Source organism: Grampus griseus (assembly GCF_964374135.1).
Source record: "Grampus griseus genome assembly, chromosome: 7".
In the NCBI taxonomy this organism is placed as follows: domain Eukaryota; kingdom Metazoa; phylum Chordata; class Mammalia; order Artiodactyla; family Delphinidae; genus Grampus; species Grampus griseus.
The window spans coordinates 30,525,818-30,549,347 of record NC_139001.1 but is presented as its reverse complement, the minus strand read 5'-3'; the positions used below and the strand labels follow the sequence as shown (position 1 = coordinate 30,549,347).

Genomic DNA, 23,530 nt, shown 5'->3' with positions numbered 1-23,530 from the left:
TTATCTCCTCAAAACAGAACAACATATTTAATTAGCACAATTGTAGATAGGCTGTTTGAACCCTTGGTCAACCATAGCAAGATCTGATTGTATTCCTCTTTTGGAAGCCCTTCTATTTTTCTAAAGTGTATAACAATTAGTTGTAGGTCTATAATTATTAGTAACCATCTAGAGAATGGTCCTCTCTTCACGGAGGAGTCGGGGCCAAGCTGAGCAAATGAATTTCATACAACTCTTCTCATCATTGGGGAATTTGTCTCTCATAAAATCCACCCTGTAATAGACTAGAAAATGCTCACCTTTAGACTGGCCTCAGACATACTTCTCACTGCTGTTATCAGTTCTGTACTTATGATCCCTTCACCAGCATTATAGCCAAAGAACAATCTTCCCTGCTCCTCAAGTATCTGTCTGACCTGAGTTGGAATAACTGGTGGGTGTTATATGAAGGAGAGATTGGAGAGTAGGGCATTAAGCCGAGACTCCTTAGGTTACAATCGAAAGAAGCGAATTTCAACCTGGCTGTTGCAAAGAAGATAATGTGTTGCTCAAGCAGCTGTAAAGTTCAGAGAGAGGATCTAGGGTCTGTGTCAACTATATTCTCACAGTTTTAGTTCCTCTCTTTGTAGAAAAGCAAGATGGCTACCAGCAACTCCAGGTTTATCCTCCCAGTAACCCCAGTAGCAAACAAGATGACTTTTTCCTGATCACTCTATAAGGATTAGTTCTAATTAGCCAACAACGTACTCCTGAACCAACCAAGGGGATGAAGTGACTAGTCGTGCCTGGGTTAGAAGCACACTTTTGGGTGAAAGTAGGGGAGGTGTAGTAACCCAAGGAAAAGCGGGATACCCCTTTCAGGTGGAATAGTGGATACTGGGTAGTAAAAAAAAAAGAATGGATGTCCATAGTGGGGGGAGGTAAAAAGGGACAGATGAGGATAACTGAAGCGTTGTGATGCCCTTCCTCTTTCTCTGTGAGCTTCCCTCAGTCAGCGTAAAGCAATGTTTCCAGGTACCGCTGACATTTTGCTACAATCCAGCAAGAATTTCAGTACAAGAAAGATTGATCATGGACTTCCCCCGAGGGGGAGTTATTAATGGAAATACCACCTTCTTGTAACCTTGTTTCCCGCTGACAAGGGCTCCTCGGGCTGAGTTATAGGGAAACTCTAGCGTGTTGTCAGATTTCACAACAACATTAAGTGGGACTTCCTTTTCATATTTGCCACCTCATTTATTTTGTGTGTCCCCATGTTATGAGTTTTACTGCCCATTAATCATTATATATTATAGAATACAGTAAAGTGTGCTGAAGGAGAGATAGCAGTGGGCCCGGTCATACCAGTCACAGCTCAGCCATGCAAGAAGGAAGCTCAGGAGTGATAGGCAGTGCCCCTTCCTACCCCTTCCCAGAGGCACAGCCATGAACACCTCTTGCCTCCCAAGTGGACTAGAACATGTTTTTTCAGCCTTTCCTACCTGGTCAAAGAAAGATCTGAGGACAGTTAGTCTGTTCACTGTGAGGACAGATGACTAACCACACTAAAAATGTTTTCGAAGAAATTGTTTCACAGAAGCCTGAAGTTACAATTGTAAAAAGGAAGAAAGTAAAGAGCAAGGTATTTTATAAGCAGGGAGCTCCATTGCTATATGATTTCAGTCTTTCTTCTAATTTGTCCTATAAATTTCTTCCAAATTATCTTTTCTCAAAATAACAATATCATCAAGCCATTCCTCAGGTAAAAAAACTTTCAAAGGCTTCCAACTGCCCCCTGCTCTGAGTCTCACCTTCTTAACTTTGAGAACCTTCATATCTCTCTTCCTCCTCTGTCCCCACACTTATTTCCCACCAATCCCCAGTTTTCCCTTGCTGGTCCTCCATCCTGTGTACCCACTACCAAGCAGACATGTCAGGACTTTTCCTCATACGTTTCCCTTGCAGTAGAGTGACTGTCTACCTCCTACCTTTCCCGTGTATTTGATCCATCTTCAAGGACAAGTCCTGCTTCATTCATGAAGCCTTATTATCCTTTGACCTGGGATCACAGTGTGCTTTCTCTTCTCTGGACTTCCCCAAGTCTAAACTACTCCAGCCCTGACCTCTGCCATATGTCAGTGTTCTCAGCTCTATCATTCACAGAGATGCCTATTGACTAATGATCCCAAAAGCCTTATGACCTTGCCTGGTTTGTCATTTTGTTGATGGTGTCATGGGTTGCTCTGAGGGAGAGGAGTCACTTGGCTGGTGAAAGAAACTAACCAGCTCTTTACTTGCTGTCCCAGACATGGTTGTTTTCATCAAGTGATTTTAACACTTGGTTTCTCTTTGGAAAATGCCTCTATAAGAAATAAACTTATTTGGGCTATTGAAGGAAGTGAAATGTATAGAAGATGATTTGAAAAGTGATGAAGACTGTTAAACAATAGAAAACAAAAAAGTAGAAGTTTTGAATAAAGAGTGAAAATTCAAAGCTAATGATGACTCAGGCCCACAGTGTATGGATGTGGAAACAAATTCTCCTGGCATTCTGTTGGCTGGAGATAATCCTTCTAATGAGTGTAAACATTGCTCATGCAAGAAGACATATGGTACAAACTAATGTTTACTAAATATTTACTGTGTGCCAGGCATCATGAGATAATCCTCTAGCTACCCTGTGAGGGATGTGCTATCATTATCCCTCTTTTACAGATAAGGCAAGGGGGGCACAGAGAGGTACAAGCCTCATCCAGCTTCACACAGTTAGTGCAGAGGTGGGGCTAGAACGCAAGTCCAAGCAGTCTGATGCCAAAACCTGTGCTTGTATTAGGTATTGCTTTAAAGATTAAATTTTTAGGGATGCTGAAGAGTTAGTTAACTGGTGGAACGAAGAGATAACATGTTCCCCATTGGAAATATAATTCCAGAGAAAGCTAGGAGTCAAACATTTTTATTTTCTAGAATTTGGGGATATATTGCCCTCAGATGGGTACTTCACAAACATTAGGGACTGCTCTACATTCTCTGGTGTTATCACTGCATGTGTTCATCTTTGCTCTGCCCTCGGATTATAACATCTTGGAGGAAAGCAGGTGCCGTATCTTTTATGTCTGAGGCATCAAAGAATTTGGCAGGAGCTTTAGCTCAAGAATTGTCCAGACATAGCATCTTGGCCAAGTCAGTGGCCGAGCTTTTCTTGTCTGCCAACTCAGGGGATTTAAGAGAGGAATTGGAAGGGTATTGAGTTGAGTGGTTCTTCTGAAATTTACATAAGACATAGTAGTAAGGCACTGCCTCTCAGGAATGGTTCTCGAGATCTGTATGATCTCATGTGTGAATCTAAAAAAGCCAAACTCATAGACAAAGAACATAGAATGGTGGTTGCCAGGAGCTGAGTGATGGGGAAACTGAGAAGAGATGTTGCTCAAAGGCTATAAACTTACAGTTACAAATGCTGGGGATCTAATGTACAGCATGGTAACTATAGTTAACAGTACTGTACTATATACTTGAAAGTTGATAAAAGAGTAGATCCTAAATGTTCTTATCACACACACACAAAAAGGTAATTATGTGAGGAGATGAAGGCAATAACTAACTTTATTGTGGCAATCATTGTGCAATATATACATGTATCAAATATAAATATATACGTATCAAAATCAGATATGTATGTATCGAATACATTGCACACATTAAACTTACACAGTGTTACATGTCAATTACATCTCGATTACAAAAATAAAATGTTTACCCAGGGTTAAAAAGAAAAAAATCAGAGACTCACAGGAACAGTCTATTTCTCTTGATTCTCAGTCTCTCCTAGACACACACTCACGCTGGGGCACATTCTCATTGAGAGTAATGGTGAGTAAAATTGCTCTTATTACTTATTTTATCCTGCCCTTCCTCCCTCCTCGCTTTCTTTGTAGCTCTCTCTGGACATGAAAACACAGTTGAACTTGGGTAAGATCAATTGTGTAAGGTGTATCCGCATTTTATACAGGAAAGAACTTTATAAAGCAACAGGAAAATGTTAGTTACTATTACACTTCTATTCCTCTTAGGACCTAGCACAGTTCTGAGTGACAAAAAATACTCAGTAAACACTCATTGATGGCTGACTCGATTATGGCTTGATACTCTAACTGTAGATTGAAACCTAGGTTAAAGCATATCTCTTAAGAGATTGTTATTCGTATTACTGAATATTCATATTATTGTTATTCAAAACTGAAAAACCTTACTTTCTATCATTTCTGGAAATACTGAGTAATTGAAAATTCAAAGTTTTGTTTTGCTTTTTCTTTATAATGCAGTCAGTTAGCTATAAAAAGGGGAGAAAGAGGGCTTCCCTGGTGGCACAGTGGTTGAGAGTCCGCCTGCCGATTCAGGGGACACGGGTTCGTGCCCCGGTCTGGGAAGATCCCACATGCCGCAGAGCGTCTGGGCCCGTGAGCCATGGCCGCTGAGCCTGTGCGTCCGGAGCCTGCGCGTCCGGAGCCTGTGCTCCGCAACGGGAAAGGCCACAACAGTGAGAGGCCCGTGTACCGCAAAAAAAAAAAAAAAAGGGGGGAAAAAAGAGTAAAGCAAAAATTATAAAAATAATTTTTGGCCCTAAAAAAATAGAGGTACCCAGTTTATACTGCATCCTGTAAAAATGTCTTCATGTGGATACCATCCAAGAAATCAATCAGTTTGACTTTTTGTTATGCTAATGGTCTTTGAAGAAACTTATTAGAATCCTTTTTAGTATACTTTATCTTGAGAGTATGGCATTATACAACCCACGCTGTATAATATATAAACTGCTCGACATTCAAAAGCAGAAGAAAGAGGTGCTGTTGAAGCAAGCGGTACAAAGAATAAGTGGTAAAAAGAATGAGGAGGGAAAAAAAAAAAATCACTGAAACAGTTTGTGTTCAGAATGAAAAGCCTGTTACCAAGACATACAAGGAAGAGCTGGAAGACAAATAAAGGTGTTTTGGGCAGTGGGTAAAAATAAGACTATTCAAAGTGCACATAAGGAGGGGAAAATAGAAAAAGCTAATGTCACAGAGAAGTTAAGCAAAAGGAATAAGTCGTAGAAAAAGGCAAAACATAGAGAAGATGAGTGAGTAAATATAGGTAGGGCAGAAATGATTAAATCCTTGGAAATGACACAAAAAAACCTAAGGGTCATATTAACGAAGAACAGGAGGCTGTGTGTGGGCTTTGAGGGCGTGAAGCAATCGTGAGGTGTGTTTCTCCCCATAAACTCCCTTCAGCCTCACAGCACTGGAGAACAGGGCCGTCTTCGTCCTGTAACTACCCTTTCCTTGCACCTTCCTTTATTCCTACAACAAACATTTATTTAGTACTTCTCTGCGCTGACCATACAAAGATCAACAAGATTAAGAAAATGGTAGGCGGCATTCATCAGTCCTCTTGATCCCATTCCACAGGTAGGAAAGCTGGCCTCTTTACTCAGTTTATTTGACTCTCAAGTGAGTCTTCTTTTTTTACCCCCTCACTTAAATAATAAAAGGTTTTTTTTTTCCTCCTTTAAGCAGCCACATTTCCCTTCCAGAAACCAATGTTATTTATGTAATTTTTAAATTAATTATTAGCTTGAATACCAGTTAGAGGGGTGGTGGTGGTGTTTTTGACCCAGTGGAGTTATCCTGATAAGGCGGAGAGAGGGAAAACAAAAGATTATAACAAACTAGTCTATTGGCATTAGATTTGAGTCCGTCAGTTGCCTTAACAGAACCTACCCAGAGATATGGTTATAAATATATTTTGAAAAAGTGTTTCCCTACTAAATTGAACCACAGAGTCCATTTTCTTATCCACAAACTAAAGAGTAAAAGAAAAAGTGTCATGAGAATATTTTGGTGTAATATGTTCACTATTCATTACATTTGTGGGATATAATTTGAGTTCAGGAAAGAAACCAAAATATGGCATCAGATTTTGACTTTCAATTTATAAAAGAGGGAATTTTTAGTGAAGAAAATTAAGGTGTACGGCAGCACTTAGCAGAGGTTTGAAGGCACTTGGAGGGCCAAGCATTTGTTGTATTTGTTCACCTCATCTTCCCGTAATTTTCTCTATATCTTTTCACTTTAAAATAGACAATGTTTGGAGACAGAGTAGGAAAGGTTATGCAAATATATGAATCTTAATGAGAAGTTCTGAACATTTTGACACGAATTTCAGGAAAAGACCCTGGGATATACGAGACTTTTAAAGGAAAAAAACCTCTGCTCCTAGAGAACTTGGAGATTGCCAGTAAAAGAACTGAGACCCAAATGACAGCAGATAATGTATAAACCAGATACATTATGCCCTATGGTACATGAATAGGAAACAGGGCACTGTGATAAGCTTGGAATGATGATCAATATTTGGAATACTGAGATAGGCAAGAAGGTAATTAGGCCCATTATGGACACAGTTAACAGATAACATAATTTGGGAAATTATACATTTGGATATTATGGGGAATTGGGGCTAATGGATTTGCAGTGATATCTATTAAAGCACATAAGACATTTTGCCTCTAGGGGAAACTACTAAAAAAAAATCAAAATTTTCAGTAAGTGTAATCTGAAATAAAAAGACAGTGAGATGTGTTGGAGAATAAAGTGGCATTGTGACTTCCTAGTTGGAAGTTGTAATAATTTTTCATTCAAAGAGTTTTAAGGCTATTAATTTCACATCACAACTCCCCATGAAGCAAGGAAAGCATTTCTATTGTATTTGCCCAAGTTCATTGCTCATAATACAGCAAGGCCCAATTGTTAATGAAAGCAAGCTATATTGACGAATTCATGGCCTTCTCAAGTTTCATGCTGTGTCCCCCGGATAGCGTTGCAATCATTTTGATCCCCAGTTTACTACTGCACACAATTCCTTTATTTTAGGGGGAGGGGCTCTAACATAATTAATTTTCACTAAGTGCCTTGAGGGCCATCAATGTTATTGAAATTTGCAAATTAATACATTATTTATTGTTAATTTATCATGAGTATTTGTTAATTATAAAGCTCTACCTTGGAGGAAACCTTGCCACGTATATGAAAGTGAATACCTTCCCCCAAATAATTCTTTATGTTTTAATAAGAATGTATTGGAAGCAATCTCATCAATAATGGATGATCCAATTACTGGTCTTCTGGATTAAGGCATTCTTTTATTGCAAGATTTTAATGCTAGAATGGGAAGTTCAAACATTGCCAATGAAATCTCAGACTAATTAAATGATTATAACCTAAGGGGAAGGGCATCCAAGACTCCACTATTAATCTTCCCAAGAATAGCCTCTGTATGTGATGAACAGATGGATATATATACCTTATTTCAGAAGAAAAAGCTGTAAGGAGTTGTCTGGGGAAAAAAAAGTCAGTTTAACTTTTGAATAAAAAAGGAAGGATGGTATTTATTTATAGAGCCCTTTTCAGCTTCTTGCGGAAGGAATAGTTGTATTTTAAAATGCAGTGGCAGATTGAACCAAATAAATTGTGCTAGACCTCCACTTACTCAAATGTTTAGAGTTGATACAAAAGCACCAGTGACAATCATCATCACTAATGCTTTATGAGTCCCTGTTACATGCCAGACGCTCTTCCATCCTCGTCTTATCCAAATTTTACAGATTAGGAAGTGGAAAGCACAGGAAGGTTAATAACTCAAGAAATAAGTGGCAGAGTGGGAGGGTGTTAGATGTCCCACAGTCTCTCCACTTCACTATTCATCACTAGACCGTTCACTATTCACCATTCACTATTAATCACTACTCTCTAGACCGTTTTATTCTCTATTATTCTAATCACCTGCCTTGCAGGGAACCAACAGCAGTTCTCAGCTATAGGGCAGAGGCAGGAACCCAAGACTGGGTCAGAAAAACTGAGGTCCACATCCAAACGATCCTCCGGGAGGGACCTTTTGTTTTATAGTCTGTTGAAATGGGACTTTCTACCTAGAAAGGCTGGGGCAGTGGTTTCTCAGTGGTTTGACTCTGTTTTATAGAGGTCCCTCTCCACCTTGACAGTAGCTCTGTACTGCCCTTCTCCCCACTTGTTTCATGCACATGGGAGAAATGGTGGCAGAATCCCTTAAGTCTTTAGACTTGAGTGTTCAGTTTCTTCATAACACTGTATTTTTCTGGATGGTGGGGAGCAGTGGATGTGTCTGAGGGTTGAAATGTCCCTCGACTCTGTATGGGGAAGGCTTCCAGGACCACGTCAAGCCAATCCTTCATTTGGGAACAGGCGAATCTTCAAAAATGCTGTAGCATCTTTTAAAACAATTATTTCTGTGATGTTTCTTTATGAGACTTTTACTTTAAGGAGAAATTTGGCACATGGAACGTTAAGAACATTTTCATTATACCATTTTGAGGATAACTTTTATCATGCAAGATCCCTCTTTTAGTACCTTTGATAAACGTTGTATCATTTGTTTCAAGAAATTTGTGAATGTCAACTTCATGTTTCTGACAGGAAGATAAGTTTATCTGGATCTTAGAGAACATGGTCACTGAACATAGAAGTCATAAATTTAAAAAATAAAGTCATGCTAGTAAAGTTTGTGAAAAGATTTATTTCTTGGCATTTGCAACTAACCTAAACTGGCCTGGAAGCTGTTGAAAAATCATATTCAGATTAGTTCTGTAGATACTCCAAATGGGACAAGTAAATGCTCAAATTTGGACACAGACCACCTTGTGACTGATAACACGTGGTATTCAAAGATTGCTCTCTCAGATAATTGCTTAAAATCAGCCACGGTCAATATCACATCAGCTACAGGTGAAAATGTGAGGAGTCATCGCTCTTGGGGATGACTTCAGTAGGATAGAGCTTTCTATTATCCCTTCAGAGAGACCTCTGCTTGTAGTGGGAGCCTAGAAAACAACATGATTTGTATAAATGGTTAGGCTAAAATAGTGAATCTTCCCATTCTGAAAGCTACAGAATTTCCAACGCAATGGCAACCTAAGCTGGAACTGGTGGGGATAGGGGTAGGGAAGGGGGACTGACTGTGACAGTTGATTGTGCCCACTTAGGATCTTTGTGTGGTAAAACGCTTTATTCCAAGTGTTTTGTTGACATTTAGTGCCGATGCCATCAGTTGACATAACAGTCCCTCGGAACCAGTAACCTGGACCTTCCCTCAGAAGCCTTGGACATGTAAAGGAAATGTGAACTCTAGTCAAGGTCCTTTTCATGTGGAGATTCAATTCAGTCAGTTCAGTGCACCTGGAAGTCCTGGTAAGGACTTTCCTGATTTCAGATTCTCCTCTCTAACATCAGTCTTTATTTTTCCACCACTATATCCTGTTTACTCCCTAGAAATAAATAAGAAAGTTGTTTTCAAGCCTGAAAATCCCTGAGCCCACATTTGTAACCAAGACTCAATCGCCTTTCTGCTTTTAGTGTTACTATGTACTGAATCCAGTAGAGCTAGGTTATAATTTTGGCCAACATTAGTTGACACTTCTAATTTGTGACTTCTATTTATGTAAAGTGAATTACTTGCTGGCTCTATTAATCCTGCAAAGCCCATGAATCCTTAATGTTCAGTTTGCTTTGAATGGGTAACAGTGTATTTGTTCCTTCTCAAATATGACTTCTTGCTGAGCTTTAGATGAGCTCCTTTTACATAACATGCCTTATGTCTTGGATGATTTATTCACTTTCATGTTCCCCAGAATTTATTGCTAAAGGTTGACGTGAATACTTACAGTTTGGGCTCTAATATAATCTCCTGAATGGCAATTAATAAATAAAAGATGGTTACTATTGTTGACAGAGGAACTAGGCTTTCTCAGATAGTTTTCATCTTCATGTTTTCACCAAACTTCATGTCAGATCCCTAGGGAGTGATGGTGTAAAATATTTTCTGTGAACTCCAAAGCTTCTACTGTTGCCTTAATACCCCGAGCCTCTATGTTGCTTTTTGTTTTCTTGTCAGAAATGATCTTATTCAATTTCTGTTTCTTCCACTTACCTTCCTTCCTGGGACTATAAGAAACATGCCTCTTTCTGGATTTAGTAATGATGTATTCTTACTATTTATGAATTGCAAGTAGCACCTGAAATTTGTCCCTGAAATTTCTTATAATTTTTTTTTTTTGCTTAGTCCCATCTCTGTTGCATTTATTAATGATGCACTGTTGCCTATAAAATGTAATGTTGGGCTTCCCTGGTGGCGCAGTGGTTGAGGGTCCGCCTGCCGATGCAGGGGACACGAGTTCGTGCCCCGGTCCGGGAAGATCCCACATGCCGCGGAGCGGCTGGGCCCATGAGCCATGGCCGCTGAGCCTGCGCGTCCGGAGCCTGTGCTCCGCAACGGGAGAGGCCACAACAGTGAGAGGCCCGCGTACCGCAAAAAAAAAAATGTAATGTTTATTGTCATCATGTATATTGTTCAAAGTGCAAAATTGCCTCCTGTAAGTTAATGATGAAACTGTAAAACAACATCCAGTTTTTGCATTTTGTCCGCTTGATTAGGCTCAGGGTCTTATTTTAGAGATGAGGAAACTAGAGGCCATTTTAAGTAGCTTGACCATAGACAAGTAGAGGGTGGAGATCAAGTGCAACTTTAGGCAGTACAGAGCAGAAAAGGCGGAATTAGGCTGCCTGAGGACAGTTCCCAGCTCTGAAGCTTATTAAGTGTGTATCTTTAGACTAGGTATTTATCTGCTCAGTGCCTCAGTTTCCTCATTTGTAAAATGGGAACAATTTTGGCAGTAGCACAACTGTAAGGATTAGGGTAAGTTAGGTAAAGCACTTAGAACAGGGCTAAGCACTCTCTGCATTATTAGTTATTAGCATTATTGTCATTATTTTGACTATTTTTAACATATTCACAATATATGGGAGGGTGTGTTTTGTTTTTTTAACTTTATGCGTGTCTATATAGTCATTATACCTTTGTTGTACTTCTTTTGTATTCCTTGTATTACCTAGTGATAATGTTCATGATGGCAGCATTAGTAGAAGCAAAAATACTGATCATAGTAAGAAAAGATAGGGCTGTTTACTGAGCCTTACTATATGCTAGGCATTGAAGTAGGTACTGTATGTACACAATCCTTAATATGTACTCAATCTGTATCTACTAAAAAACTGCAAAGTAGTTTATTTCCAGAAATGCACGTATAACCCCTTCGTGGCAGTAATCTTTGTAACTGGACAGGATCATGAGCTTTGGCCCTGGTGGAAAAGAGCCCTGCTAGAATTCCCTCCATCTTTAAAATAATCCTTGTGCTGCTGGTATTTATATAGCCTAATCTTGTTACAGACAACTAGGGGCCTGGCTGTGGGTGGGAATGGGGGTCAAGGCATGGGTGAAAAGGGGCAGGTGACAGGGCAAGACAAACAGTGCAAATGAAAAATATTACATATCAGAACACACATTATTCAACTTCACCTAGTTTTTCTTTTGGAATATTATATCATATAAAGAAAACTACCTCTTTCCTAGATACCCAAATAGAAATACATTTGGAACAGTAAGCACTGACACAGAAAAGTTGTTTTCTTTCTTGCTTTGCTTTGTCAACTAAAAAAATTGCATTCACCCTACAGTAAGAGTGCTAGAGTATGGTAAAGTGTTTAACCATAAAAATTACAATCACTTCAATGCTCTTTGATTTCTGTGTATAATACATTACTTAATAATTATAAAAACAATGTTGGAGATAATAAAAGCTACAATGTAGGGGAGTGCTTGGAATGAGAACTGTGAGAGAAACACTGTTAGGTGCTCTGTATGTGTGTGCAACTGTGTGTGTGTGCATATAGACACGCTCATACATATAATCTCTGCAGACTGCTATAGCCTTTCAAAGTCATGTATATGTGTGTGCACGTGTGCATGTATATATATACGTATGCATATTTATTTCTATATATGACATATCATTTTAAATCTTGCCACAACTTTATAGAAAAGGAAACGAAGGCTCAGAGAAGTCAAAGTACTTGCTCAAAGTCACAAAAAGCGGCAACGCTGGGGTTTAACACCAAGTCCCACCCATTTAACCCCCCTCCTCCCTTTTTGAGATAGAACAACAACAAGCCTTCCCACTCCACCGCACTGCCTCATTAGGGGAAGGGTGACCTTTTGCCCTTTTTTCTTCCAGACTCTCCAAGCAAAGATTTCGGTCCAACTCTGGGTTTGAAAAAGTCCAGCTCCTTGGAGAGCCTGCAGACTGCAGTTGCCGAGGTCAGGAAGAACGAACTTCCCTTCCACCGGCCCCGGCCGCACGTGGTCCGTGGCCGAGGCTGCAACGAGAGCTTCCGAGCAGCCATTGACAAATCTTACGATGGACCCGAAGAATTAGAAGCTGGTAGGGCAACGAGCTTGCTGAAATGGTTTCTTCCTCTCCTTATTATCTGCGAATCATAGGCAAGAATGGGTGCTTAAGTACAGAGAAAAGTGATTTAAGGTCACAATTATATTTTTGATATTAAAAGTAATTCATTTCCCTGATATGTTTTGCCCTTTGGCTTAACGAACATGGAACTAGATAACGCAACATGTGATTTATTTTACAGTGCAACCGCCAAAGAAATGTTCTCCTTCAATTTCCTACAAGGACCAACTGTCATTTACCCTTAGGGTAGGAGCACTAAGTATGCATCTCTTGACATTATTATTCAAGTCATTAGATGCAGCCTCAACACGAGGACTGACTGCTTTAATTGGGTAGAAGCAGTCCGGTTATAGCTGGACTCAAAAACTTCTGGAAATAAACTCACCCTGTTTGTTTCCCAGCACATCGGCATTCTGAGCTGATCAAGGTTAACAAGCTGCTTTGAGAGAGATCAGTGTTTCATCACATATCAAACCTTTTATACTACTGGCTAAGCAACCAATGTCCCCCACTCCCAGCAGCAAACCTTGCTTGAAGTAACCAGATTTAGTCAGTTGTCTCTTCAAAGGGTACGCGTAGCCTCGTGGCAGGGTAGAACTCCGGAGTGCCTTTATTCATTATTCTGTATTTTACATTTTAACTTTTCTTGAGATACTAACAGTAAGTGCCCCTGACCATGTGTATTGATTTTTTTCTCTGTACAGATGGTCTGTCTGATAAGAGCTCTCACTCTGGCCAAGGAGCTCTGAATTATGAATCTGCCCCTCAGGGGAGCTCTGAGCTAGAGAATGCAGAAAATAAAGCCAGGAAAGTCAAAAAACCGAAAGAAAAGGAGAAGAAGAAGGAAAAGGGCAAATTCAAAGTCAAGGTGAAAAAGCAGAAAGAGGGAAATGAAGATCCAGAAAGGAAAATAAAGAGGAAGGGATTTGGTGCCATGCTGAGGTAGGGACCTGCTTTGAAGGCAAAGTTGGGATGGTTTTGTTTTATTTTGTTTTGTTTCTGCTGATGAAATCACTCATTTGTGTGCATTCAAAAAAAAACAAATGCAAGCTTTCCCTCCTCTTCAGCTAGATGCCTAAAAAATCTTTTTTTAAATTATAGTTGATTTACAATGTGTTAAGTTCTGCTGTACAGCAAAGTGATTCAATTTTATACACACACACACACACACACACACACACACATATATATTCTTTTTTATATTCTTTTCCATTATGGTTTATCACAGGATATTGAATATAGTTTGCTGTGCTATACAGTAGGACTTTGTTATTTATAAATTTTGTATATAATAGTTTGCATCCACTAATCCCAATCCATCCCTCCCCCACTCTCCCCCCACCCCACTGGCAGTCACAGGTCTGTTCTCTATGTCTGTGAGTCTGGTTCTGTTCCATAGATAAGTTCATTTGTGTCATATTTTAGATTCCACATATAAGTGACATCATATGGTATTTGTCTTTCTCTTTCTGACTTACTTCACTTAGTATGATAATCTCTGGTTGCATCCATGTTGCTGCAAATGGCATTATTTTGTTCCTTTTTATTACTGAGTAGTATTCCATCGTATATATGTACCACATCTTCTTTATCCATTCATCTGTCGAGGGACATGTAGGTTGTTTTCATGTCTTGGCTGTTGTGAATAGTGCTACTGTGAACATTGGGATGCATGTATCTTTTTAAATTATAGTTTTGTCTGGATATACGCCCAGAAGTGGGATTGCTGGGTCATATGTAGATGCCTAACAATCTTAACTGCTGACTGTGCTTGATCCTTTCCTGCAGAGGCAGGAGGAGCCACTTGGTTGGCTCCTGATGCTCATGGTGATGACGGGAAGCTGTCATAAATGTATGTCAAAGAAAAGCCAACACTTGGTAGAGGCATGGGCTACGCCTATAGCCCTAGGTACCAAAGCATTATGTGGATAAAGAAAATGCTTCTTCCATCAACATAGGGAAAGCAAGAGGTGAGGGAATCCTCAACTGTGACCTCTAGAACACCGCCTTTGAATTAGAGAAGACAGGTTAGATGAACCACAACCCCACTCCCACCCCACCCCCCATGATTCTAGGTGTGCCCATGGCCAGGTCTGTGGGCACATTAGTCGTCAGAGGCAGTGAGGTGCAGTGGAGATGTCATCGCATCTGGAGTCAGAGGGCCTTGATCTGAACCCATGACCCTCATACACAAGCTGCTGGGCATCGCACATGTTACTTCCCTGAGCCTTGCTTTCCTCACTTTCCAAAGGAGGCTAGTATACTGCCGTCTAACTCAGTGGGATTGAGAGACAAGATGTCATAGGCAGTCAGTCCATTGACTAGGCATAGCTCAGCAGGGTGCAATCAGAAAACAACTTTCTTTCTTCTCCTACAGCTACCTTCAAATACACCCTGTTGGTGTTGTCAGAATGTCCACGATTTGATGACATCTCAGTGTTCTGGCTGATGGCTTTCTGGTCACTTCTGGATGTTAAAACACCCTCTTTGTCAGGGGCTAACATGCACCATCTGATGTTAATCAGCGCTTTCTTCTTCCCGGCCCCGCAGGGCTCAGCCCTAGCGAGGGCCCTACAGTGTGCAGGATTCCACATTCTTCTTGTTCTCCGTCTCTGGGACAAAGGGAAGGGAAGGACTTTATTAAAACAAAGGCCTGTATCTGGTGTAATCTGGCGGTTGGGGCTCTTTGTGGGCCACTTCTGTGGAGTTTTCAGGGGGCTCCTTACTGCACCAATCACTGGTATAGGAGATTTATTTTTCCGTTGACTTCCTGAGACCCTTTGACCTCAGGGAGCACAACTCTGGAGCCTCCTTAGCCAGCTGGTAGACGTCTGTGATGATGTCAGCTTAAGGTGGCTTTCGTCCAGCCTCCTTCTAGAGCATCTGCTTGGCTCACTAGAATTACCAAACTCTTGCCCCTCCAAATGATAGAAGTGCAGCCTGTTCCCACTGTTCCATTTCTCCTTACCAGCCGTACAGATCCCCCAACCAGCCTGGCATCTCCAGATCACCAAGCAAACAGGTACGACATGGGATGTCAGTCTCCTTTTATACAGTTACCTCCAAATTTTCTGAGGGGTTTTCTCGTTGCCCCCTCACTTATTTTGTTGGGAGTGAGATGAGGAAGCACCTCTTTCCATTACTTCCTTTACTCCTATAATTTCCCAGCAAAGAAAATCCATTTCTCAATCTCTACCCTTCTGTTCCATGGACTGAAGGTGAGTGATGGGAGGTGATAGTTGATGGGCCAGTTTAGCACCTCTTATTAAACCGTTAGGAGACGTCTTTCTTAAGAATGCTTTGTGGTATTTGTCATCACATGTTCTCAGTTTGGGATATTCCACTGAAATTTTAGACAGAAATGGAAAGTTCTATTCCATATCTGTTATTCATATATATATTCTCTCTCTCTCTCTCTCTTTCTCTCTCTCTCTCTCAATGTTTGTGTGTGTATGTGTGTGTGTGTGTGTGTGTGTGTGTGTGTACATATGACCTTGAAACTACAAAGTGACATTTAGGGACACAAATAACATCAACACCAGTGGACATACCTCTCAAAAAAATGGTGTTTTTCCTGGTGGTCTCTTTAGATTCTGTATTTCCATTTGCCATTTAAAATTTTAAACTTGTCCTTATTCTGGGTAACTATTATGACTGCTATTAGATAATCATCCTTGATAATAATGATAACGTGCAACTGCAGTATATTTAGATGAGAGTCACCTTTGCAGTCATGGAGTTCAGAGGTTAAAAATGCAGACTCTGTATGTGTAACTCTGATGCCAATCCTGGTTTCTCTGCTTTCTCTCTAGGTAACATTGGGCAAGTTATTGTAATATTTAATCTCTTTCTGTGTCATCTGAAAAATGGGAATAACAATTGAATCTACTATTATTATGAGAATTATAGTTGCTTAATTACAAGTAACTTGCTTAGAACAGTGCCTGGCAAGTAACAAACATTCAATAAATGTAAATTATTGCAGTAAGTAGAATAATGGCCTCCCTAAAAATGTTCATGTCCCACTCTGCAGTACCTGTGAGTATGTTATATTGCATGGCTAAGGAGAATTGAGGTTGCAGGTGGAATTAAGGTTGCTCTTCAGCCGACCTTTAAGATAAGGTGATTATCCTGAATTTGCCCCTGTGGGCCCAAGGTAATAGCAAGGGGCCTTAAAAGTGGAAGAAGAAGATGTGACTATGGAAGAAAGGTACAGAGAAATACAGTATGTGACTGGAGGGGCTGTAAGCCAAGGACTGTGGGCAGTTTCTAGAAGGTGGAAAGCAGAGAAATGCATTCTTTCTGGAGAGCGTCCAGAAAGGAGCACAGCCTGCCAACCCGTAATTTCAGCCCATTTCTGTTGTCTAAGCCACTAAGTGTATAGCAAATTTTGCATCATCAATAGAAAACCATATAGCTATTATCATAATTATTAATACTTCTACAATATCAGGGCAATTTGTAAGGTAAAAAAAAACCCTCTTTAAGGTGTTAAAGGAGAAAGCTATAAGGATTTGGCTAGTCTGTAAATATAAAAGCTATTAGAGCTTCACATATCCCATTTTCTAGAATATTATTAAAGTAAGCCTGAACTTTGTATTTGATTTCAGTTGATGGGATTTGGCAGGTTCATTCTCCACTGCCCAGAATACAGAGCTGGCTCTTCCTGTTGTCATCCAGTATTTGCTGTGTTTTCCTCTGGTAGAAATCACAGGTCCTAGATCCTTGAGACATCTAGCAATTTGGATTTTGTTTCCTTGTACCATTTAAGCAAAATTAAGATCCAAAAGGTGGTGTTGGATTTTACCTCCAGTGTAAAAATAGCAACTGTTTTCCATAGCCTTTTGCATCTGAGTTTGTGAGCGTATTGGAGATGCTGCTACGTGCACATTTTCAACAACAAAGAACACAATAGCTGCTACCATTAGCTAACAGATTTTGCTCTAACTCTCATCTGTTGCTCAGACGCTATTGACTTAGTTTCTTGTTTAAAAAAGATTGATTGCTCTAAGGATCTCGAGGAGTTGGATGTGGCTTTGCTCTTGCTTGTGGGAAGCTAAGTATTGTGTGCTTTTCTGATAGTCACTGGCCGCTTTTGTGTTGATGACATGTAGTAGCACAGTTTAGCTCAGTTCATTTAACCTACTTCCTATCGTTTTGAAAAAATGATGGGGGGTCTCATTAATTCCTACCTTTACATCTGTTGTCTGATTCCAGTATGCATGTGTTTTGTTGATTGCAGAATTACCTCTTGGAAGATTCAACTATGGCTCCTACACAGGCCGTGAATTATTGTATGTTGAAATTATTGAATTATTGTATATTGAAAAATACACAGCTTAAAACCTACCAACTTTGGTAGTTTCCCTGTATGCTGTTACCTGCTGTTGAAAGAGAAGTTTAGAGGATCAAGATGCTTACATTTTTCCATTATGTGTTTCCTGTATTCTTCATGACACTACCCTGTAGAAAAGACCACCGGTGGCTTCTTGCAGCCAAAGGGTGAAGTTCAAACCCCTCCAAAAACAGCCCCATGGCTGTCAGCCCTACTCTGCCTTCCTGGGGTCTAGTAGATGTTTTCTAAGCACTGAAGAAAAATATCTTTTGGCTAAGAGAATCTTGCCCTGTCTAGAGTGGGAAATTCAAAAGTCAGTTCTTGATTTATCAATTATTTAATAAACTTGTCAATCCTTATATTCTTTAAGCTGAATTCTGTCACAGATTTGTGTTTAAAATCCATTCCTTTACATCATAGCAGCTATTGTCTCCTCTTGATATTATAGACCACTCACTTTGAAAAACTCTGGTCTATCAACTTGTTCTGGACCCTAAATGGAAAGGCTTGATGGCGATCAAGTATCTTTCTCTATACCCTTGGTCTGCCCAGGAAACTCCTTTTTTAATGGATTAACAAAGAACAAAGAGTAAAGCCTGCCAATCGGAATTTCATTTCTGATTTTAGTATGTTTGCCCATATTCATTTGATCAGTCATATTGTTGAATACCTCCTCTTTGCCAAGCACATTCACAATTATTCTTCATTTATTTAGCACCATTTATTGAAGGCCTACTTTGCATCAAGCACTGTTCTAGGCACTGGGCATACAGCAGTAAATCTCTGCTTTAATGCTACTTCTTTTGTCTTCACAAAGGAAGAAAAAAATCAAAGACTTTTGAATTTCTTGTGGTGAGTTTAAACCAAAAACAAAACATGTAAGCTATCTATAACAATGAATTTCCCAGGGAGTGGTGCGATGTTTGCCTAGGATACAACTCGAGGGAATCAACAGTCAATTTATATGGTGCTGAACAAGACCTCCTGGCCATGGCTCTTATGGAATTTATATTCCAGTGAGGGAGAGAGAATAAACAACTCACTCAAAATAAATGAGATTATTTCAGGCTCTAGTAGGTGCTATGAAGAAGGTAGAATCAGAAGGGATGGTGTCATGTCACCCTCAGTAACTGGCTACCAGCCTGATATAGTGTGCATCTGCACAGGCTACACTGAATTTCCAGCAGATATGTTATCAGAACTTAGCACGCTGGGGTACTAATGCCAAATCACCTTATTCCTGCTTTTTTTTTTTTTTTCCATTTTTGCAGCATATAAATATGGGAAGATTATTTTTAAACCAGTTTCACGTAAAGTTATAACAAAGAGGTAACCCAAATTGTGTATGTTTTAGTATATATGATACCTGAAGTATCATTTTGAAGTGATGATACTTCATACCTGAAGTAAACATTTTAAAGACACATGGTCTGTAATCTGAATGGTGAACTTGATTTGCAGCTGCTTATATTTAACTCTGCTCCTCGGAGCCCCACAGTTGGATATTCTTTATTATCTCTTCCTAACTCAGCTAATGCAGGTATACCTCAGGCATACACTGGTTCAGTTTCTACACTGAAAAAATTAAATCATGAACCCTAATGACAAAGGTATTTTTTAAAACACAGAGGCAGCAACTTTTATTTCTAAACTTTGCAAATGGTAAAGCGTCTATGTTTCGTCCACGTTTTGCTCAAATATACTACAAGCGTGCCTCGTTTGTTTGTGCTTCACTTTATTTTACTTTGCAGACATTGTCTTTTTCACCAACTGAAGGTTTGTGGCAACCCTGCCTCGAGCAAGTCTGTTGGTGCCATTTTTCCAACAGCATTGGCTCCGTTCGTGTCTTTGTGTCACATTTTCATAATTTATGCAGTAGTTCAAACTTTTTCATTATTATTTATTTGTTATGGTGATCTGCGGTCAGTGTTCTTTGGTGTTACTATTGCAAAAAGATAACTCGCTGAAGGCTCAGATGACGGTTAGCATATTTTAGCAATAAAGTATCTTTTAATTAAGGTGCGTACATTGTTTTCTTAGACATAATGCTATTGCACATTTAATAGACCACAGTATAATATAAACATAACTTTTATATGCACTGGGAAACCACAAAATTTGTGTGACTTGTTTTATTGCGTTATCACAGCCGTAGTCTGGAACCGAACCTGCGGTATCTGCCTGTATATATCTTACTGAAACTAGGGCAACTCTATATAATGACATCTGCTGTGAATTATTTTTAAAAGAATACTCCTACACACACACACACACACACACACACACACACACACACACACACACACACACACACACACACACACACACCCTCATCCACCACCACCACCACAAACAGCACAGACATCACTGCCACCAAATTCTTAACTGAATTGAAAATCTGCCCCTTACAGACTCTGTGGCCTTCATTAATCCCTTTGAGTCTCAGTCTTCTCATCAGTAAATTGGGGATAATAACGCATCCTCTCCGACTTGTGAAGTTTTATGAGCAAAGCTATTAGTGTGGTGCTTGGCTTGGTAGACTTCCCCTCTTGTCTCCCCTCGAGGCCCCACCCCAGAGAGCCAACCGTCAGATATTGCCTTTCACTTGGAGCCCACTAAATTTCTGCTTCGATTTTTTTTACTTTTCCTCTAATTGCTATTATGTATTTCAGGTGGCCATGCTATCTTTAGCCTGGACAATTTTGCATAGTAAAACTCTAAGAAGTAATGGTCAAACTCTAAGAAGTAGTGATAAAACTAAAATCATTCAATCATTTATATTTTATAAACTTTGGGTCACCCCATTCTAAATGTAACCATGAACTATTTTCAAAGGTTATTTCATCACTTGGTGATGGAAAACTTTCTATTGAATTAATTCAGTAAAACTTTCTAGTGCTAAATACAAATGGAGAATGGACTCAGATGGAGAATCAGGTTTTTTTGTTTTGCTTTCTTCTTTTTTCTTCTTTTTTTCCTTCTCCCAGTATTTCAGGCCAGAAGGTATGGATGGGCTTTGGACTTGATATTCCTAATGCATGGCTCAGAGTTATTTCATTGGACTGCCTTGGAAGTTGTCTTATAATACATTACCCATAAAGATACATTTTGACTTGATTTTTAAATTAGGTTAGATAGACTGAATACTTAAATCTCCAGGGAGCATGACATCTCTGTCCTACATTTCTGCTCCTTACCTTGATCCCATAATGGCTGTTATAGGTTTATAGGTCTCGTGTACAATAAGTATAATGCAGCCATGCCTGTCATTGCCTCTTTCTAGATAGTGGTTGTAAAATGTTCAATTTTATGGGTATGAAGGGTAACCCAGCTAATGTAACCAGACCAGTGAAATTGTAACAGTCATTTCCCCAAAGGCAAAAGGCCGAGCACAGGCTAGCGTTAAGGTGCTTGGTTTCAGGAAGTAGAGGCCAGTTGGCAACATGAAATTTCAGATGAAAAATGAAAGTCAAAGTGGGTCAAAGTTCGTAATTCAGCTTCGAGCTGGTTATAGAAATACAGTGAAAACACAGTGCCTTGCAGATCAGGGTAAAATGCCTGCAGATATTGAGTCTGAAAGAAATATATGACTGTGGCAAAAAAATAAATTTGCATGTCAAAGGCTACTTCCTGGTGCAGCCATCCGTCCTCCACGGCTGTCTATGATTGCAGAGGAAAAGAAACAGAAGATGAAAACACACTGGAATTTAGTTATCCTCATTTTTTGCCTCTTTGGTAACTGAATTTTCTCACCTCACAATCCATCTTAAATTATTTACTTTCTCTTCCACAGTATGAGCCATGAATATTTCGTTTCTTCGTTTTGTTAATTTGCCAGTTTTCCTTTGAGCTAAGTGGCCTAGCAATTTTAATTTTTCATTTGAGTTGGGAAGAGCAATGACCCTTTTTTTTTTCATTATTACCATCACAGGGCTGGACTCAGAGTGCTACTTTTTATGAGCAGCAGTGTCGAGCCCATAATAGAAATGCAATGTAAAGAGTGTAATATACCGATATTGACTTCCATTAAACCCAGTGGTGTGATCGCTGATAATATTTATATATTTATGTATTATACATCCTAGCTTTTGTTCATTTGCGGCTAAGCACCAGAGGGGAAAATTAGCCTCATAATATGAATAGATTGTGAACAGCAGAATGCAAAGAATCCGAGAGGGAGCTTCTATGAATAGGACAAGCGGTATAAAATGACAGAGAGAGATGCAAGTATGGTAACTAAAAAGTATAGATTAAACTTGGATCAAACAAATTTAGGATTGCTTGGTCGGCATTTATTTCTTAACTAAAAGACGACCCAGAGACAGATGGGCTACTCCTCTGATGGGCTGAGTGCCGACAAATGAGCTGCTATGGTGCCCAGCATGCAGTTTGGTGTCTGACTTTAAATTTTTTTTTTCAGCTGTCAAGCATGTCTGCAAATGTTTCTTTATCGTTCTTTATTTTTTTTGGAGGGGTGTATGTGTTCAATGGAGGGGCGAGGGGCATTGATGGAGTTAATTAGTATAAAAATGTATGGGTAGCTTGTTTTCAAAATCATTTTAAAATCTGATGGCTGTTCATAGCCTTCTCCTCCTACCCTATGTAAACTTGGTTACTCGGTAGTTCTGTTCATGGCTGTCCAAAGCAAGATAATTTTCTCATACTTATCACAATAAAAAAGTATCACATAGAATGTCAACCAAAAGGCTATTTGTTTAATTAGGGTTCTCTTCTCCTCTTAATATGTGGGCATAGCTCCCATTAACGTTAATGGGATTACCAAAGAGCACTGAAGAAGAATAGACCCGTTTACCTCATTCCTTCTCTTGGATAATGAGGTTTAGATTTGTTAACAGATCAGAACAAAAGTCCAGTGGAAAAAAAAAATGGGCTTAACTTTTAAAGAAATTGATATGCTAAAAAGAACTTTCACCAGCACTAAAGTGGAAGCAACACATTCATAAATAAACTTCATTAGCATCTAAGGTGAAATATAATCATTTAAGATGCTGGATTAATAAAATGCAAAGGATTTCCTAATGGGTCCATTTGCATACTCATATTAAATAACAAAACACATTAATAACAGTTTTATTCATATATATAAACACTCGTAAGTTCCTAGTTGAGACTGTATTTGCCTAATTTACTTTGTACCATGTCCAGCACAATGTCATGTCCTTGTAGGATGTTTACTTAATACTATTAGATAATGACATGTATAGATTTAATAATTTGCTTGAAAGAAAAATGGAATTAGTTCTTTACTTTGCACCTTTTATCTGAGAACCTCAGTGTAATTCACTAACATCCATCTTCCAGATGCATGGGAGATGAATGTGGTAAATAGTAAAGAACAAGACGTGGAGAAGTGAAACAGCCTTCCTGCAGACGGGCTTTGAACTGGTAACAATACCAAGACCCCTCCCGACCATTGCTACCATCGTGTTAGCATTTAAAAATGCACTGACACCAGCCATGATTCTGTGTATACTTTCATACACCCATAGTTCTTTATTTTTGCCATTCATTGGGTTTTTATGTCTTAAGTCAATGTATAAAACAGCAACTTAGTAACATGAGATGGTTAATAATTAAGGTAAAAGCCTTGAACCTTTGGCATAATAAATGTACCTGTTTTCCTCGTAGAATAAGAGGCCTCCCAGAACCATTAAAAACACGTATAGGATATAAAAATATACAAATATTACTGGGTTGTACATCTAGAACTATTATCTCAACCATGCTAAATAACATCCATCAGGAGTTTGGAGACAGTCCAGTTTTGTTTCTTCAGCTAGCTGTCGGTCATTTCTGCACGGTGGCCCGGCCTCACCTCAGCT

The 23,530-nt window shown here is 39.4% G+C and overlaps 1 protein-coding gene across 3 annotated transcripts in view; it reads left to right on the top strand.

The window, feature by feature from the left end:
* Positions 1 to 23,530, top strand: part of PARD3B (par-3 family cell polarity regulator beta) — a gene marked incomplete at its 5' end in the record, with an annotated part of 1,039,339 nt that overhangs the window by 694,942 nt on the left and 320,867 nt on the right. For all 3 annotated transcript variants that reach the window (XR_014296988.1, XM_082658175.1, XM_082658174.1), the window contains 2 exons: positions 12,119 to 12,325; positions 13,057 to 13,294. Coding sequence is in view for 2 of the 3 variants with exons in the window: in XM_082658175.1 (XP_082514301.1) it covers positions 12,119 to 12,325; positions 13,057 to 13,294 (445 nt within the window). The remainder of the gene's footprint in view (positions 1 to 12,118; positions 12,326 to 13,056; positions 13,295 to 23,530) is intronic.